General features: G+C 34.6%; 2 protein-coding genes and 1 non-coding gene across 4 annotated transcripts; 2 read left to right on the top strand and 1 right to left on the bottom strand.

Annotated features, from left to right (window-relative positions):
- The first annotated feature begins 7,060 nt into the window (after positions 1-7,060).
- Positions 7,061-9,909, top strand: LOC145591553 (elongation factor 1-alpha). Its single transcript, XM_081648042.1, has 3 exons — positions 7,061-7,128; positions 8,146-8,627; positions 8,735-9,909. Exons 2-3 carry the CDS (start codon positions 8,166-8,168, stop codon positions 9,614-9,616), a joined length of 1,344 nt encoding a protein of 447 aa, XP_081504168.1. The 5' UTR covers positions 7,061-7,128; positions 8,146-8,165; the 3' UTR covers positions 9,617-9,909.
- A 4,705-nt stretch (positions 9,910-14,614) lies between these two features.
- TRNAP-AGG (transfer RNA proline (anticodon AGG)) lies at positions 14,615-14,686 on the bottom strand. The gene has a single exon. It is a non-coding gene; the product is annotated as a tRNA-Pro (tRNA).
- A 102-nt stretch (positions 14,687-14,788) lies between these two features.
- Positions 14,789-18,988, top strand: LOC145593168 (uncharacterized). Of its 2 annotated transcripts, none has more exons than XM_081649675.1 (2): positions 14,789-14,925; positions 18,162-18,988. In XM_081649675.1, exons 1-2 carry the CDS (start codon positions 14,853-14,855, stop codon positions 18,809-18,811), a joined length of 723 nt encoding a protein of 240 aa, XP_081505801.1. In that variant the 5' UTR covers positions 14,789-14,852; the 3' UTR covers positions 18,812-18,988. The 2 variants fall into 2 exon arrangements, with proteins under 2 accessions (XP_081505801.1, XP_081505800.1); XM_081649674.1 differs by having other exon boundaries at positions 18,156-18,988.
- Positions 18,989-19,691: the final 703 nt, after the last annotated feature.

Below are 19,691 nucleotides of genomic sequence, written 5' to 3'. Positions count from 1 at the left end.
AGCCTCTAAATCTTTAGCTATATATAAATTGCATAAATTGCTTAAACAATCATCACGTCCCAAATTTCTTACAAAACACTTTGTCTAATTAATTTCAACCATGTCTAGTCCAAAAATTGACTCTGAAAGGGCTATGATGATTGAATTAGGACGAAGAGCAGTGAAGAAATTTTTAGATGAGATGCAAAAAGAAAATCAAGAGGCAAAGATGAGTAACTTACACCATTTGATTTCACAGGGTGAGAAAAGGATTGAAGAGCTATCCAAGGAAAAGTTGGATGGTCTCATCAAGTCTCTCCATGCTCTGCCTGATACTGAAAATAAACCATAAAATGTAAAGCATTATCATGCTTTGTTTCTATGCGTTTGAACCTCAAATTCTACAAAAAAAAATATGAATAAAATTTGGTTTATTATTATCTCCTTTCAAATGTTATTTGATACCTTTACTTCTCCCATTTTATTAAATGTTAACCTCATAATTTGTTCAATTAAAATTTAGTACGCTCATATATAGTTGTTTATTGGAAAATTTGTCTGGAATGGATATATATGTTCACTATTCTGTCTGAAAAGATCTTATATGTTTAAAGTGGTCTAAGAGGGCCTTATAAGTTTGTTTTGTTATTTAAGGGGACCTTGAGGTCGGAATCCGACAATATTTGGTTGTTTTCTCCGACATTGACCTCTCATATGACCTTAAAAAATGACCTCCTTTTCTTTTTCTTTTTCTTTTTTTTTCCCACGATTTCCCTTAAATTCTCTTATTTTGATTTGTGTCATTTGGGGATTAGAAGAGAGAGGAGGAATTGGAGGGAAATCGTGGAAAAAAAGAAAACGTGGTTATTTTTTAAGGTCACGTGAGAGGTCAACGTCGGAGAAAAAAGTTAATTATTGCCGGATTTCGACTTTAAAGTCCCCCCAAACAACAAAATATACTTATAAGGTCCTTTTAGACCACTTTAAACATATAAGGTCCTTCTAAAAAAATAGTGAACATACATGTCCCTTCTAGACAAATTTTCCATGTTTCTTTTGCATTAGAACAAATGCACGTCTTCTAACATGTCCCTCACCCATTTGCATTTTTGGAGCTTATTGTATACACATCCGACCATTAATTTACTTGTATTTAATTTTATACTAATGAGTAGCCTGACCGTTGCCCCATGATACTACTTTTATAGTTGTGCAACTGCTAATTTTTAAGAACATTTAATAGTATATATGTAGTATGTATTTTTATTACTTTTATAGTATACTATTCTTTAGTGTGCAACATTAATGCATAAATTGTTATTAGCCTAGATGGTTAAACAATAATGTCTCTTCCAAGGGGGGCTAGTGTTCGAACCTTCTCATCCAAATATATTTTTCCAATATAGTTGAGACAACATGGAGTACTGTTTATAGTGCGAGTGACGTGGCATAATAAGGAATTGAGTTAGTGACGTGGCGTAGTGAGGGGGTCTACATGGCATAGAGACGTTTTTAGAAACACCTTTTAATATACTAGTATAGATAATAATATTGATTGATACTGATATAGATTTTTACTTGCTTCTTTTGTTTGGTTTATAAAGGATGGATAATATTTATCCTAACGAAAGAAAGGAAGTCATATTTTCATTTGCCATTTAAAAATCTTGATGGTCCAATCAATGCACAAAAAACTCCAACAAAACAATATAATGTGAATATGTGATATTATAGCTGTGAAAAATTATGATAATGCAAGATTAAAGATGTGGACCTCAAGAGATACTTTGTCTATTCTAACAGTATTACTATAGCTAACTCAGGCCCTGTTCTTTTGAGCTTTTGGGCAGAGCAGATTTCAGCAGAGCAGAGCAGAGCAGAGCAAATTTCAGCAAAGCAGAGCAGAGCAGAGCAGAGCAGATTGAAGCAGAGCAAAGCAGAGCCGAGCAGAGCAGAGCAGATTTCATTATTATTATTATTATTTTTATTATCATTATTATTATTATTATTATTATTACTAATATTGTTATTATTACTATTATTATTATTATTATTACTACTACTACTAATACTATAATAATAACTGTAATGCTTTATTATTGTTATTAAATATTATTATTATTATTATTATTATTATTATTATTATTATTATTATTACTACTACTACTACAACTACTACTACTACTATTATTACTATTATTATAATCATTAAATTTTATTATTAAAAATTAATTATTATTAATAATATTAATATTATTAAATATTAATTATATTATTATTAATATTATTATTATTAAATATTAATTATATTATTATTAAATATTAATTATATTATTATTAAATATTAATTATATTATTATTAAATATTAATTATTATTATTATTAAATATTAATTATATTATTATTATTAAATATTAATTATATACTTCCTTCGTTTTCTTTTACTTGCAACACACCTTTTAAGCACGCAGTTTTAGGAGATGATTAGCGAGGGTAAACGAGCGATTTTATCAATATAATTTTTACACGAAAATTAGAATAGAGTTAAGTATCATTTGTAAAAATTATAATGAAAAATTTGTCCATTTACATTACATAAACCAGAGCTCAAAACACGTGCCACAAGGCTGTGTTGCAAGTAAAAGAAAACGGAGGAAGTATTATTATTAATAAATATTAATTATTATTAATAAATATTATTTATTTATTTATTATTATTAAATATTAATTATTATTATCATTAAGTATTAATTATTTATTATTATTTTTATTAAATATACATTATTATTATAATAATTCAATATTAAGTATTAATTTTAAGCAGAGCAGGGCAGAGCAGAGCAGAGCAGAGCAGAGCAAATTTCAGCAGAGCAAAGCAGAGCAAAGCAGCTCTAAAGAACGGGGCCTCAGTGCTTCTTAGTAGGCTCAAGTTATGACTTTCCCAAAAAGTCATGCTTGAGAGAATTATTGTTTATGTTATCAACATCCTTTCTTTAACTACATGAAAGCTATCAAAGATTCGTGTTGCAGATCAAATGATAGTAATAGGAAGAAGACTAAGCAAATTCAGGAAGGGTGATACATAATGTATGACAATTGTCTTTATTGTTGTGTACTCCTGCACTTTGCTAGTCATAAACGACTTCATTAGGGACAACAAAAGTTGCATGATTTGTTTGGACCTCTCCATATGACCATATCCTATAGGTGATCATTGGACGGGCCGGGTTGATACCAAAAAAATACAGCTCACTTTTCAGACTGGGACGGGCCAAGATTCGGGCCGGATTTTTTGTGCCCAAACGATTCAAACCCATCCAAAATGGTCTGGTCGTGCGTGCTTTTTCGTATTGGGTAAAAAAAAAACAACCAAAAATATATAAAAACACATTCTCAACTTCACCCAAAAAAATAAAATTTCAAGCCAATCCTGACCCAATTCGGGCCGAAAAAATTTGCCCAAAATTAGGGTGCCAACAGGCCGGGCTAAGTATGATCAGGTCTACCGGCATATCCCATCAACTAGAGTATCTTCTCCAAATAGTACTATTATAATTGCTGGTAGATTATGAACTCAGTCAACTCATCCATGGGAATTGGCACTAAGAGGAATTTTAAGGCATTCAGTCCCATCTCAATTATAATGAATGCCCTATTCTACGACCAAAAATTAAATGAAAATTTTAATGTAATTACATTTCTTTTTTTGTTCGTGAGGGTCAAACGCTATTAAATAGGCCTTAAATATATTTCTCACCTACATAAAAAGAAAATACACGAGTTTTTATGAAATATTGAAAACTTGAACAAAAGTGTTAGTTAAAAATATAGTACTTCATACTTCTTACTAAGTATTTGAGTATGTGGGATGGGTTCTCAACAAAAAGAATACTAGAATCGAACATATGAACGGAATAAAAAAAAAAAAGAAGAAAAAGAAAAAAAAAAAGAAAGAGCATTTGGAGAACACTGGGCCTATTACAAATTTACAATACTGCGACACTCATTACATATAGAGTATTTAATTTGGAGACCCAATTTTCTTGGGAGGCCTATCCCATACTGGACATGCTACAGCTGGGAGAAATCAATAATTTGAGTTTTAATGATGAATAAAAATGTACATAGACATGATTTCAAAAGGTTAAGACGAACTCTAGTTATAAAAGTATGTAATAAGATTATTATTATGTATCATTATTCTTTTCGTTTTTCATGGACATTGTGCTAGAAGCCTAGGACGCTAGTTATAGTGGATTGTTAGAGTCTAGAAATAAATAAAGAGGGAAATTAAAAAGGATAAAGGTTACTTAGGGCTTGTTCATCTTTACTTAATTTCAGTTCAGTTCAGTTCAGTTCAGTTCAGTTCAGCTCTTAATTTTCCTCTCACATAAAATATTCATTTCAGCTTAATTCAGTTCAGTTCAGTTCCAATCAGTTCAGTTCAGTTCCAATCAGTTCAGTTCAGTTCAGCTCAGCTCAGTTCAGTAAATATGAACAGGCCCTTAGGTTGCTCTACATGTCTTCTTCTTTTTTGGTTTTTTATTTTGTTTTTTAGATATTGTGGGAGAAGAAAGGACATATTGGTTTGAGTTATTTTTTCAAAGTAACAGGATGAAATGATTTATTAATTAATTTTCTTGCATTACGAGGATGATTGGAGGAGGTGAGAGTCATGCGTCATATTGGATTTTTGTTTGTAATGAGTTATTGAATATCGAGAGACTAGTTATACATAAATGCTTTACTCAGTGTTTTTGTAATTCTGACGTACTACGTACAGTATAACATATTAGCATATCCTCTTTAACACAATTGTAAGACTTTATTCTAAAAAGTATTCGATCAAATTGAACATGATAGAGAAAAAAAAAACCCAATACCTAAAAATGCAGAATTGCAAAATAATTGGAACAATTTCGAGTTAATAAATGTACAACAAGATAGTAACGATTCTATGTATATTTTTAAGGGTAATGTTACATGTAGCCCTAAGGGGTATATATAAGCATTAAATATATTCTTGTAAATTGTATAAAATTAGAAATTCATGACAAAAACACGCGTAAATTAGTGTTTATATTTTTTTGTTTTTCTAACTTTATATGATTTTCTAGTGTATATTTAATGTTTATATGTAACCCTAAGAACTATATATATCATTTTTCTATTTTTAATGGGTAATCGAATTGAATTTGCACACCCCTAGTTAGGTGGCTAGGTACTTTTTGAAGTTCGAAAAGATGATGACCTTTCTTTTTTTTTTTTTTTTTCTCTTTTGAAGGGAATGATGGCCTTTTTCATTCATGCAAAAATGTAATTTTTATTTTATTTTTTTTGAAAGACATGCAAAAATGTCTTACTTCTTATTCACTAAACACATAGACGAAAAACAACCTTCTATAAATGTCTTATTTATTTTTTTGATACAAAATTCTTTTAACTTTATTTTATTTTTTTAAAGATTTTTTTTTTTTGGTGATTTTCCATATAATCAAATGCAAAAAAAAAAAAAAAAAAAAAAAAAAAAATAAAATGTATGCATTACTTAAATTCAAATTTTGTGTCAAAAAAATAATAAATAAATAAATACTTTCTTCGTCCCATAATTTCTTCGTCCCATAATACACGAGACGTTGGACTTTTTTTTTTTTACTATTCATGCATTAGGTTTGACCATAATTTTTTCTAACATAATAAAAATATTTTTCATCATATAATATGTTGTTAGATAGGTTTTAATTTATTAATATTTAATTATACTTCCTCTTTTCCAGCAACATTGCAACAATTGGACTTTTACATTATTCATCACGCTTGTTTGACCACATATTATGATTAATACATAAAGTAAAATATAGTTATGTGGGGTTTTGTTAGATTCGCCTCATAAAATACTTTCATAATATCAATTTTTTTTATAATTTTTGCTCTTATATAATTATAAATGTTTAACATACTACCTCTGGTTCAAATTACTCGCAACAAAGGAATATTTTATGTCTCACAAATAATACCCCTTTGTTGCGAGTAATATGAACCGGAGGTAGTATAAAATGTGTTTTGGGATGCATAATTTCATCCTTGTTACAATATTTGTGGAACAGAGTAAGTATAAAAATAAAGTCAAACTAGGGCGTTGGCATGTGTGCAATGTTTGATTGTGTCATGTATTATGGGACAGGGGGAGTAAAATCTATCTATACTATGTACTCCTACTAAAGTAATCACCGGAGGGGACACTTGGCATGATTTTGTGTAAAAATTTCCCTCCAAAATGCTCTACTTTTAAAAAAAAGAATTCTATTAAAAAAATTAAATTTTTTTAATAAATTATACGGAGTATATACGAACTATAACACATAAGAATTTAAAGGAAAGATATTAATAAATTCAATTATCAGGTTTCAAAAAAAAAAAAAAATCAATTTTCATAAAAAAAAAAGTGTTTCATAAGGCTAGCTAAGGCTCTTTTTTATTTCAATTAACTCTTCTTCAATTGCCTACGGATTATTATTATTAATAAATCATATTTCCTCCGTCCCTTATTGATAATCCCTTATGGCCAATTTTTAGTTCCAAATTGATCGATAGTCTTATTTGCTTTTTTCAAGTATCATTAATATCAAATTTTTACCAAAATCCCTCTAATTTGCAAAAATATTTGTGTAAATTTAACTTTTCCATGTAAAATTTGTTTTTCCATGAAATTTTAATACTTTCTCTCTTTACTTTTTTGCATCCCCAATGTAAATTTACCTTTTCAATATACTTTTACTATTTTTATTTAATTAATTCCAGTGAAAATTGTCCATAAAAGACGGAGGGAGTTCTTTATAAATCTATGCATTGCACGAGGCCAAAACTAGTTTTCATAGAATTAAACCTAGCCTTAGCTTGAAGGTAAATAAGTAACCCTAAACCCGATTCATAAACAAGTAACCCTAAACCCGATTGATAAATCACATTATTCATATAAAACGGTAAACCCGAAAAGAAGCCCAAGGCCCAACGGCATGAGCGCCATCCTTCTTCCTCAATGCCACCACTATAAATTCACCTCTAACGTTAACCCTATTTCACTTCTGTCTCTCTTTCAATTCTCTCTCAATTCTCAACTGCGGCTAGGGTTTACCAATCTTCTGTCAGGTTAATTTCTCTCTCCTCTTTCTCAACTTCTGCTTAATTTGCTAGAAACTTCATCTCTGTTCTTTTAGATTCATGTTCTTCATTGTTTGATTGTTTTTTCTCGAATTTTAGTCATGTTTGACCTCTATTTTTGATTAAAAAGTTGTTTATTAGTGATGAAATTGGTTGTTTTCAATCTTAATATGTGTTTAATTTGATTTTCTGTGTTGGATATTCGTCGTTTGATGCTGAATTGTTGTTGTTGTGTTTGTTGATTCGTTGATTTTGATATGAAAAAGTGGTTTGTTGAGGTGCATGTATTGTAGTATGAGATTGTTTAGATCAATGCATTGAAGATTATATTCATAAGGCTAAATTCCTCTGTAAATCGATTTATTAACAGAGTATTCAGATTTGGTTGCTCCGATTAGTGGATGTGTGTTTGGAATATTGATTTTGATGAAGTTTATATGAAATTGATATTGTTATTTGTATATTTTGTTCAAGTACTTCATTACTGAAGAAATTTACATGTTCTCACATTTGAATGTTTTTATATAATAACCTTAATACTTCAGAAGTATTTTTATGTTTGTGATTGAAAATTAATCAAATCAGGATTAACCGGACAATGTACTTTATGTAATAATTTGAAATCGTTGACGGATGAGGTCGATATCATAAGGCTTAGTTTAAAATTGTAAATGAATGATTTGATTGTGGATTGGTAGTGCTCATGAGACATGTAATGTGATCCTCATGAGCCAACTATCGATTCATAATGAATTAGTAATATGGTCAGGATAGCTCAGGGGTAGAGCAAGGGGTATCTAATCCTCTGGTCACCAGTTCGAATCTGGTTCCTGGCACATGATATTTGATTAATTTGCATCTTGATTATAATCCCTAATGTTTGTAATATGCTACAATTGTCCCTGAGGTTTAATCATGGATTTCTTTGGTACATGGTAATTAATTACATCTAAATATGTATGTGCTGGTTTATTTGTTGCCTTCTAAATGGTTTACTTCCTACAGATCTAGATTAAAAGGTTACCATGGGTAAGGAAAAGATTCATATCAGTTTGGTGGTCATTGGCCACGTCGACTCTGGAAAGTCGACCACCACTGGTCACTTGATCTACAAGCTTGGTGGTATTGACAAGCGTGTGATCGAGAGATTCGAGAAGGAAGCTGCTGAGATGAACAAGAGGTCCTTCAAGTACGCATGGGTGCTTGACAAACTTAAGGCCGAGCGTGAACGTGGTATTACCATTGATATTGCCTTGTGGAAGTTTGAGACCAACAAGTACTACTGTACTGTCATCGATGCCCCCGGACATCGTGACTTTATCAAGAACATGATTACTGGTACCTCACAGGCTGATTGTGCTATCCTCATTATTGACTCCACCACTGGAGGTTTTGAGGCTGGTATCTCCAAGGATGGTCAGACTCGTGAGCACGCTCTTCTTGCCTTCACCCTTGGTGTCAAGCAGATGATCTGTTGTTGTAACAAGGTATAAATTAACTCTGTTCTGTTATGCAGTATATAAAGTCCTATGATTTAGTTTGTTTTAGTTTTCATTGTTTGCACTATTCTGATAACACCTTGTTTTCTATATAGATGGATGCCACCACTCCCAAGTACTCGAAGGGTAGGTACGAAGAAATCGTCAAGGAAGTCTCCTCATACCTCAAGAAGGTTGGTTACAACCCCGACAAAATCCCATTCGTTCCCATCTCTGGGTTTGAGGGTGACAACATGATTGAGAGGTCCACCAACCTTGACTGGTACAAGGGACCAACCCTTCTTGAGGCTCTTGACTTGATCAACGAGCCAAAGAGGCCCTCAGACAAGCCCCTCCGTCTTCCACTTCAGGATGTGTACAAGATTGGAGGTATTGGAACGGTGCCAGTGGGACGTGTTGAGACTGGTGTGTTGAAGCCTGGTATGCTTGTTACCTTCGGTCCCACTGGACTGACCACTGAAGTTAAGTCAGTTGAGATGCACCACGAGTCCCTTCCAGAGGCTCTTCCCGGTGACAACGTTGGGTTCAATGTTAAGAATGTTGCTGTCAAGGATCTCAAGCGTGGTTTTGTTGCTTCTGACTCCAAGAATGACCCTGCTAAGGAGGCAGCCAATTTCACTGCCCAGGTCATCATCATGAACCACCCTGGACAAATCGGAAATGGTTATGCCCCAGTGTTGGACTGCCACACTTCTCACATTGCTGTTAAGTTTGCTGAGCTCGTCACCAAGATTGACAGGCGTTCAGGTAAGGAGATTGAGAAGGAGCCTAAGTTTTTGAAGAATGGTGACGCCGGTATGGTTAAGATGATTCCCACCAAGCCTATGGTGGTGGAGACTTTTGCTGAGTACCCACCCCTTGGTCGTTTTGCTGTGAGGGACATGAGGCAGACTGTTGCTGTTGGTGTTATCAAGAATGTTGAGAAGAAGGACCCAACTGGCGCCAAGGTGACCAAGGCTGCTTTGAAGAAGAAGTGAACAGATTTTTCGTCATTTGAGACAGATAATTGCTGTTATGAGTATACAAACTTGTCTATCAGTAGTTTCTGTGTGTTTTATTTAGACTTGTGTTTTCTGTGTCTGCAACTTTTGCCGCCAGCGTCTTCCAGCACTTGTTCTCAGTATTGGGTGCTGGATCGACGGTGGCATGATTTTGGTCTGCGGCACTTTGTTTCTTCTGTGTTTTAGAATTCTGATTTCATATCCCCTTTGAGGGGCTCCTTAAAAATTTTCTTCTGCTGAGCATTTAATCAAAGAACTTCATTTAGTAATAGTATGGTGTTTCTTTAGTATTTCATCGTTAACGTTGATTGTTTATTGGTAACTTGTATGGTTTGTTATGTGCATGTCTATGATTTTGCATGATTTAAGAAAATTTTCATCACATTTTATTAACTTTGCAATATCGTATAAGCAAGTGTAGAGCTAACAAGAGGGGTGAAAAAAGGAGTGAAAATATTACCGAGTATTCAAATTTGTTAAGTATAGCCGAATTAAATCAGACAAAGATGTAATTAAACTGAACTTATTAAAAAGTTAGCTTTAGGTAGTTTTAAGAACACCCACATTTTAGTACCAAAAAAAATAAAGAACACCACAATGGTAAAAAAAGAAGTTGCATTAGTTTTGCCACTTAATTAAGGAATCTCTACACTTCTCTTTTTTTTTCTTTTTTTCTTTTTAAGTTCAACGATTAATACTGTACATGTTTGATATGGTTTTCACAACATGTCTATTATATACAGAGTAGTTTGAATAGTTTTGTAATTAAGCTTATTTTTCTAGTATAGAAAATTAAAGGGTAAGGTACTGATAAAAGTAGAAGAGAGACTTGTGAAGTGGTTCACCATTGTAGGAAAACACAAGAGGGGACAAATCAATCAATGTAGATTGAGCTTTCGAGGATGAAGGTAATTTCTTTCGTTTCAACAAAATATCTACACTTGAAATAACACAATATATTAGGCAAAGTAGTGAGTAATCAAGTGTTTATCGAATATTATGGTATATTGATTTTTCGAATTGTGAATATCCGATTGGTCAATTTATTATAACAACAATTAGTAATCTATCTCAATGGGGGAGTTCAGACCTATTGCAGTGTGTAATGTAGTATACAAAATTGCTTCTAAAGCTTTGGTGATGCGGCTTAAAAATATTCTTCCTGGGGTTGTTTCGGAAAATCAAAGTGCTTTTGTTCTGGGACGACTTATTACGGATAATGTTTTGATTGCTTTAGAAATTTTTCACATGATGAAAACTAGATGCAAAGGAAAGAAGGGCTTGGTTTCGATGAAATTGGATATGAGCAAGGCCTACGACAGAGTTGAATAGAATTTTCTAGAGAAACTCCTTCTGAAATTGGGATTTGCAGGAAAGTAGGTTGATATTGTGATGGATTGTGTGACGACGGTGTCTTACTCTTTTTGTCAATGGTGGGGTGTGTGGTTCCGTGACTCCATCTCGTGGTCTTAGACAGGGAGATCCCCTATCTCCTTATTTATTTATTCTTGTTGCTGATGCCTTTTCTGGATTATTGAAGAAAGCAATGGCGGATGGTCTTCTCCATGGTGCCAGAGCTAGTTGGAGAGGTCCGGAAATTTCTCATTTACTTTTTGCAAGAGCCAATCGAAGTGAATGCTCGAAAATTGTTGAAATTCTCAACACATATGAAGCAGCTTCCGGACAGAAAATTAACTATGACAAATCGGAGGTCTCTTTTAGCATGGGTGTAAGTACGTCGATGCAAGAGGAACTACTTGAGATTTTGGCAATGAGAAGGGTGGATACTCACGGTAAATACTTAGGTTTTCCCACCATTATTGGAAGGTCGAAAAGGATGGTGTTTATGGCACTTAAAGACAGAATATGGAAAAAATTGAGCGGATGGAAAGAAAAATTATTGTCTCGTGCAGGGAAAGAAATTTTTCTCAAAGTTGTAATTCAAGCGATTCCCACATATTTGATGGGAGTCTACAAGCTGCCGGTTAGTGTAATCCAAGACATACACTCTATGATGGCGAAGTTCCTTTGGGGTAGCAGTGATGAAAGCCGCAAGGTCCATTGGAAAAGCTGGAGCAATTTATGCACTCCTAAATGTCTCGGAGGGTTGGGTTTTAGAGATTTACGTGTTTTTAATGACGCGTTACTTGGAAGACAAGCCTGGCGCTTAGTAAGGTTCCCTGACTCCCTGCTTAACAAGGTTATGGGTGCGAAATATTACCCAAACAGCAGCTTTTTGGAGTCGTTTTTAGGCTATGCTGGCAGCTATTCTTGGCAGAGTATATGGTCTTCGAAGGGACTGCTCAAAGAAGGAATATTATGGCGTATCGGCAATGGCGGGTCTGTCAACATATGGTGCGACCCCTGGGTAGACACAGGCTCAAGCAGATTTATTACGACCCCTAGAACAGATGCTTTCGAGCTTGTGAGTGAGCTGATTGATCACGAGAAAAGGGAGTGGAATGATTCCTTAATTTGCAGCAATTTCAGTGTGGAGGATGCTCGGAGTATATTGTCAATCCCTCTAAGCGCTTGCCCTGCTGCTGATACGGTGTCATGGGCATTCTCCATGGATGGCTTCTACCCCGTAAAGACAGCCTATATGCTTGGCAAAACATGCAACTTGGATGATTTTCACAACTCCTGGGTCGATATTTGGCATCTTGATGTCACTCTGAAGGTACGTCATTTCCTTTGGAGAATCTGTACTGGTACTCTACCGGTTAGATCTTATCTTAAATATCGTCATATGTCGGATGAGGAGATGTGCCCTTGGTGTTCTGACTGCCCAGAAACAATCAGACACGCGCTATTTAAGTGTCCTATTGTCACTGATTTATGGCTTGAATGTGATTGCCAAGAGTTTGCTAACTGGCCCCTTGATCTGAATTTCCTGGATTTCTTTAATTCCTGGAAAAATCTGGACTCCAAGAAGAAATGCAGGGCTGCCATTCTGATGTGAAATTTATGGCGCAGAAGAAACGAGAAAATCTTTAAAGAAGCTGAAATTTATCATCCGGTGCTCGTGGATAGAGTGATGCGTCTAGCAAGTGAATGCATTTCATGTTCAAATAAAATATATGGCGTGGTGAGACCGAAGTCAAGCAACAGCCCAAAGACGTGGATTGCCCCCCCCCCCCCCCCCTTAGGAGTGATTAAGCTGAATTGTGATGCCTCTTTGCGCGAAGAGGGGTGGGTTGGGTTGGGTGTCGTTGCTCAAGACTGGAAGGGTGAGGTTATTATGGCTGCTGTCAGACGCTCAAGGGCCTTCTAGCCCCCTATCATTGCTGAATGCAAGGCCATGGCTATGGCTATTCGGCTTGCGAGACGATATGGGTATACTGACGTTATGGTAGAATCGGACAGCCAAGTGCTTATTAGAAGACTTTGCAAGGGAGCGATCTTCCTCACCGACCTCGATAGCTTGCTAGATGATATTCTCAAGTCTTGTAATTCTTTCAATTCTTTGTCTTGGTGTCATGTTAAACGAGAGGGCAATAGTGTAGCTCATCATTTAGCCCGTTTAGTGCCTTTTGGTTGTGAACAAGTTTGGGAAACCACGCTCCTAGTGAGGTTGCCCCGTATGTTTTGATGGATAGTTTAATAATATAAGGCACGCCATCCGGTTTCCTCAAAAAAAAAAAATTAGTAATCTATCAATCTCTCCGTCTCAATTTAATTTGTCTCCTTATAAAGACACAAAGTATCATGTGCATTTTTGAAGTGTGGTTATTGATTGGTTTTTAATAAAAATAAAGTTATGAGAGATAATTGGTACGGAATATTTATTTTTAGTTGGATAAGAGAGAGTGTGACTGCGTGAGACCCTGATTTTTAGGTAGTTGGGGGAAGAGATAAAATTAAAAACAATACTAGATCCTTGTCATAATAATTGTGAAAATTAACCAAAAAAAAAAAATGTATGCAGCCCTAAAGGCTGCTAGGGCTGCATATAAAAAACTAAAAGCGAAAAGAATAAACAATAAATAAACATTTATTACACCGATTTACTCGTGAATTGCTGATAAATTCTTAACTTAATACTAAAAAAGGAAGTATATTAGATGCTTATATGCAGCGCTTATGGCGGCATATAGCATTATCCAAAAAAAAAGTGTTGTAATTTTTATTAGAAAAGTCTAAATAACACGTGGTTCAATTGTAGTGAAACAGAGGAAGTAAAAACACCCCTTAAAAAAAATACTAATTAAAACAAATGTGACCATATAAAATGCTCTTGGATTCATCTCATTTGTTTTATAAATGCTAATTATTTGGTCAAATTAAAAAACCTTGAGCAGTCGCTATTTATATACAAATCAAGATTCATCGCATTGAATTTGGTTACAATCGTTTCATGTGTAGTATCCAAATACAAGTATCAAATATTCATAATATACACTAGTACGTAAACACGTGGTGAATGATTTAAGTGGTAAAAAACATGTATGTAAGGGCTTATTCACATTTACTAAATTGAACTGATTGGAGCTGAACTGAATTGAACTGATTGGAATTGAACTGAACTGAGTTGAATTGAATATTTTATGAAAGAAGGAAATTAAAAGCTGAATTGAATTGAACTGATTGGAGCTGAACTGAATTGGAATTAAGCTGAATTGAACAGGCCCTAATTATGTTGGAAACCTCAGAAAATGCATGTAGAACCAAGAATGTATGGAGTATTTTGTAGGTATCGTTCTTTTTTTGAGTCATGAAGATTTACAGAGTATTATTTAAAAAGTTCATTGATAATGTTAAAATCCCAAATAGTATAATTTAAATTAAATATAAGGGTATTTTATCATGAAAAGGAACTACCAATTCGATTAATTATCCAGGAAAAAACATGAAAGAACAATTTTATACCAATTCGATTGAACCAGTTCGATTAATTGTCCGAGAAAAATCGATTGTATAACATACAAGTTTGTATTTATAATCTTAGGGCCTGTTGAGCACAAAAAAGTATAAGGGGCATTCCGAGAATTGAACTCGGGACCTCTCGCACCCTAAGCGAGAATCATACCACTAGACCAAATGCCCTTTCTGGTTAAAATTATCGATCTTATATTATATAAATATATTATTGACGAACCACTGTTTATAGGCTAAAAGTCTAAAACCCTCCTAAGACCTTCGATAGAGTTGTCTCCATTTCTCCGATTTACAGAGGAGAGAGAAAATTTAATTAAATTAAAGTTGCTCAAAAATGGCGAGAATTGGATTAACCTGCTTGATCCGTTCTCAAGCGAGTCAACTCATTTCCAGAAATGTTTCTTCACGTACGCAAATCTTTTACCCCTATTTGCTTGTACTATTTGCTACAAATCTCAGAAATGTCTTCATTTTTATTGCAAATTTTGTTGAATTCTATAATTTTTTTTTTCATATTTATGGAAATTATCATGTTGTTTGAGTACCCAGTTTGATTTTATAAACTGGGTGTTGGGTGTATTGTATTTTTATGTGAGTATGAATTAGCTTAGGTTGAGGGTGCTAAGAAATCGAAAGTAGTTGAAGTTTGTTTGATTTAATTCTTGAAGAATGATAAGTGATAAAGAGTGAATGATGACTCCTGTTTAAATTGTTGATGTGCAATATAGATGTAGTTATGCAGTTGATTGTGATATTGGAAATGGTGAATAATTTTGATTGCATATGTGAGGTGTCTTCATCAATGTTAGTATAGTCCGGTTCTCCGGTAAACGAGTGCCTCGAGCTCTCGACTACTTGAAGACTCTTTTGAATTGGATTTATAGAGTTACTGGAGATTAATGAAGCCTTAGACTTTTCATTTATTGAGATTGGATTTGAAGGAGAGGGAAGTTTACTAAAAGCTTGACTCATTTTAGGTTTGAGATAGTTGGGAGCTGAAATACAGTAGTGTAGATATGAGCAAGCTGAATTTGATATGGGACGATTATTCTAAAGCTTGACTCATTTTAGGTTTGAGATAGTTGGGTGGAATCTCTAACAGAGGTGGGAAGGAGAAAGGATCACAGTAGAACAAATTTTCGATTCTGACTAGTTTAGTGAAATATGTTAACAGTGGACGCTTTATAAAGTATGCTGCTGGAGGGACGACCAGAAAGTGTGTTGAACATGGTGGTTGCAAAGTCGACAAAATATTTCCATTGGCCATTATAAGCCAGCGTCTAGTAGGAATTGAATTAGTTGATTATGTGTAGCTTGCAATCTGTGAACTCTCTTCTTTGAATGATAATATCTGATGACTCTAGTAAGTGAGAATTCAATGGCTTGGATCTTATATGAGTGATGAGTTGAACATGTTTGTTCCTGTAATGTGTAGTTGTTGATTTGATTGTTTTAGATTAATGTGGAAAATTTTCCATACTTTTATGTTTTAATGTGAGCACTTGTTAGATTTGTTCCAATGTTCAAGGGTTTAAAATGTTGAATAGCCCTGCTGGCTGACCATTTACTCTTCTATTGTTGGAGGAATGTTAGTAAGGTTGAGTTAGAGAACTTTTCTGAAGTAATATAATGTTAAATTATTTTTTTTAAGCGAGAAAGAGTTGTACGCATCAAAGATGGCCTTCTTTATGCACTTTAGCTGTCCTTTGTTGGTTCTTGTCTTCTTGCACTTTGTCTGGGATCTTTTGTAACGGTGGTGATCTGGTGAACTAGTGACTAGTTTCATATGCAGGAGTCTCTTCTAGATAGATGGATTCTCAGGTCTAAATTTTTGTGGAAAGAAATGTTGAGGCTTCCTACGCTCTCTCACATCATTAGTGAATTTTTAGGCTGTTTCTACTGAGTTGCGTTAAAATGATTCTATATTGTCTTCCTTTCTGTTTCAAATCTAGTCTAGTGTGTGTTTGAGGGATGATGGGTTGAAATCCTGAATATGGGAGTTGGATAGCTACCTGCAACCTGCTTACCTGTGCTTCTAGAAGACTTGTTTTTGTTGGAATTTTAGGTTGCTAAGGAGTGGAGGATATGCAAGGAAGACAATAACCTTGTTGCATAGCAAATTTTTGGTGAATAGAAATGAAATTGCATGCAGCGCTACCTCCATTGGCCAAGAAATATCTTCTTTTGTTCTTCCCTTCCCGCTTTCTCCTTTTTAGACTGGTTATGGATAGATGTCCATCATAATTTTCACTCAGTCCCCTTTTAAGTTCCAAGAAAGTTTCCACGCTTGTATTCGGCACATTAATTAAGGATTGTGGTTGAATATGAATCAGACTGACATGATGATAGAGAGAAAATGCTGTGAGTGATGGAGTGATAAAAATGAAAAGTTAACTTCAAATATAAGTGTGAACATTCTATTGGGAAAACCTAAAAAGTAAAAAGCAAGAAGGTTGTTTATAATAGGGCTGAAAGGATATCCTGAAAACTTGCTTACGAATGGTTTTTTCTTTAGTCAAACACGGGTATGCGTCCATTGTCTAAGTATCAGACATGAATATATTTCTCTGTATATTTGGTCCAAAAAATGAAAAGCTAAACTCATGTCCAAGTGTTTTAGAATCCTACATGAATACTTATGATAAAATGAAGAGTATGAGTATCACCGCATTTACTCTAAAGTCAAATATTAATCCCCTGCCTCTTCTTATCTCACTCATTGTTATGAACTTACGACATCACTGACATGATCATAGATGATCAAGCCTTGCTTGCCTCCACAAACCTAGTTTAGCGGCTGTAAGGTTATGCTTGCCTAAACCTATTTTCGGTTAGTTGCTATACATCAACTAGATTTGGAACCCTCATATCAGGGCTTTTCTTCATTTTGGGTGGACAACTAAATAGCAATCATAACACCTCTTGTGGGGTAGCACTGTAGCACTCATCTACTTTGAGTAACTCTCAGTTCTGACATGCCAACAATCTCATACATAGCTACCACCCTTGTGCATTGTTGGCTCAGGGAGTTCGTTTAAAACCAGTGCCTCGCCCCTAAAAAACCAATATCCATGTTGTTCGTCATTTCCACAAAATTCTCAGGGTAACATGAAGATCCGTATGACGTATGTTGATTACTTCTAGCAAATTTCAATTTAAATGGATTCCCCATCAATTTGATCTTTGGATAGAAGAGTTGGCTTTGAAGTGTACTAGGGGTTAAGAGACAGGAGAGATAAGAGTGATTTTTGTTCCAAATGAAACCTGGGACTCTTTATCCCAACCAGTTCCCCATTTAAAATTAAAGTATGTTATTACCAAAATTTAGCCCTGTTCTGGCATGTGTGTAATGATATTGGCTGTTTCTATTTTTCTTGTAATGACATTGGAGCTTGTTGATCACAATGAGACAAAATAGAATACAGCTGCTCTAAAGTTAAGTGATGTAATGACACACTATACTCTTGTATGAGCCCATACTTGGTTGCTGATTAGCTCGCAATTATGAGAATTGCCTGGATAAGGTGCACATCATATATGTGACATATTTCCTGTTACAATTTTTCACCATCATATTATATGCTCTTTGGAAAGTCCTAAGGTCTTTTTGGTGTCTCATAATTGTTTGTTAATCCAGTTTCAGGTTATAACAGCATTAGGTCAGAAGCACCAAGACTATACCCAAATGCAGAATTATATTCTAGCTCTTCTATTCTAACTACTTTCCAAAAGAGGTGGGCATCTCACAGCCCTAAAACACAAGATGACAACAAGATCAGCATTGGACCACGTAAAGGGCTAGAAGCTGGTGAAGATGGCAAGGATGCTGGGGTGGCCTATTATGGTCCAATTTCATCCACTATCAGGAAAGTCAAGCTTCTCTCTCTTTCCACCTGCTGCCTATCTGTATCTTTGGGGCCTGTGATAACCTTTATGACATCCCCCGAGATGAATGTGATCTTGAAAGGTGGTGTTGCAGCTTCTGTCATGTTCTTCAGTGCTACTACCACTGCTGTCCTTCACTGGTTTGTGAGCCCTTACATTCATAAGATCAGGTGGCAACCCGGTTCTGATACCTTTGAGGCAGAAATGATGTCGTGGTTGGCTACCCCAATAACCAAGACTATAAAATTTTCTGATATAAGGGTCGCAGAGACCAACAGGCCATTCGTGACGTTCAAAGCTAACGAAACATTCTATTTCGTGGATGCAGACCACTGCCCAAACAAAGCTTTGCTTGCTAAATTGACTCCCCAGAAATCTACTCATGACTCTGCCTTCAAGAACCTGTGATTGAACAATTGCCCAACGGAGATTCTGTAGTATACTATCTGCTTAAGTTGGTTTCTTTGAACAATTCTTAGTCTACAGTGACTTTTTTTGGGTCAAACATTGAATTGCCTGACAGAGGAAAACACAATGTCCTGAGGTTTTTGTCTATTATAAGTGAAATAATGTGCTTGTTTATGATGTTGGAAGTGCATTGCAATAGGAAAATTTTGCTGATGCGAGATCATTACAAGACCCTCCAGTCTATTTTTGTCATTCTAAATTCCTCCCCATCCCTCTGTAGAAACCGAAATACCAAAGAATATATCAATTGTTGAAGCTCTAAGGCCTTGCTAGAATATGATTTTGTTTGATTGCCAAGAAGATATTCACTGAGTTTAACCGACTCAAAACTTAAACGGTTAAAACCCAATCACAATGAGCTCTGAAATTCACCTGGATTTTGTAGAATAAATTAGCTTTTTAGTTGTGGCTTTTAGCAGTACTAAGTTAGCTTCAATTGTGAATATCAAAGATCTCAGAGTAAAAGAGGTTTGTGAATTGGAAAGATGAAAAGGAAGGAAGAGTTTTAATGTTTGGAACTTTGGATATTTTTTATAAGACAATTTTTAACTAAAAATAAACTAATTTTATCAAGGGAACTGATACAATATTTCAACAAATTTTAGATTCTAAAGCACTTTGTAAATTATAGTACTATTATTTCCCACTTTCTTATTCCACATCAATCAATGGAATCATTAATAATCACACAAAATTAGTAATTTGACCAACTTTTTTTAATTTGACATCTACAAAGCTCCAAGTAATATTTAATGTCAATAATCAATCCATAAGAGTTCGCTCAACTACAATTCAACCTACTCGTCATCCTCATTATTTA

This window comes from Chenopodium album, chromosome 18, assembly GCF_948465745.1.
Source record: "Chenopodium album chromosome 18, dcCheAlbu1.1, whole genome shotgun sequence".
NCBI lineage: Eukaryota > Viridiplantae > Streptophyta > Magnoliopsida > Caryophyllales > Amaranthaceae > Chenopodium > Chenopodium album.
This window is presented reverse-complemented; position numbering and strand designations above follow the sequence as displayed.

Coding starts and splice junctions, on each gene's coding strand:
- LOC145591553 (XM_081648042.1), top strand. CDS start 8,166: ATGGGTAAGGAAAAGATTCATATCAGTTTGGTGGTCATTGGCCACGTC. Junction 8,628..8,734: donor TGATCTGTTGTTGTAACAAG/GTATAAATTAAC, acceptor TTTTCTATATAG/ATGGATGCCACCACTCCCAA.
- LOC145593168 (XM_081649674.1), top strand. CDS start 14,853: ATGGCGAGAATTGGATTAACCTGCTTGATCCGTTCTCAAGCGAGTCAA. Junction 14,926..18,155: donor TTCCAGAAATGTTTCTTCAC/GTACGCAAATCT, acceptor TTGTTAATCCAG/TTTCAGGTTATAACAGCATT.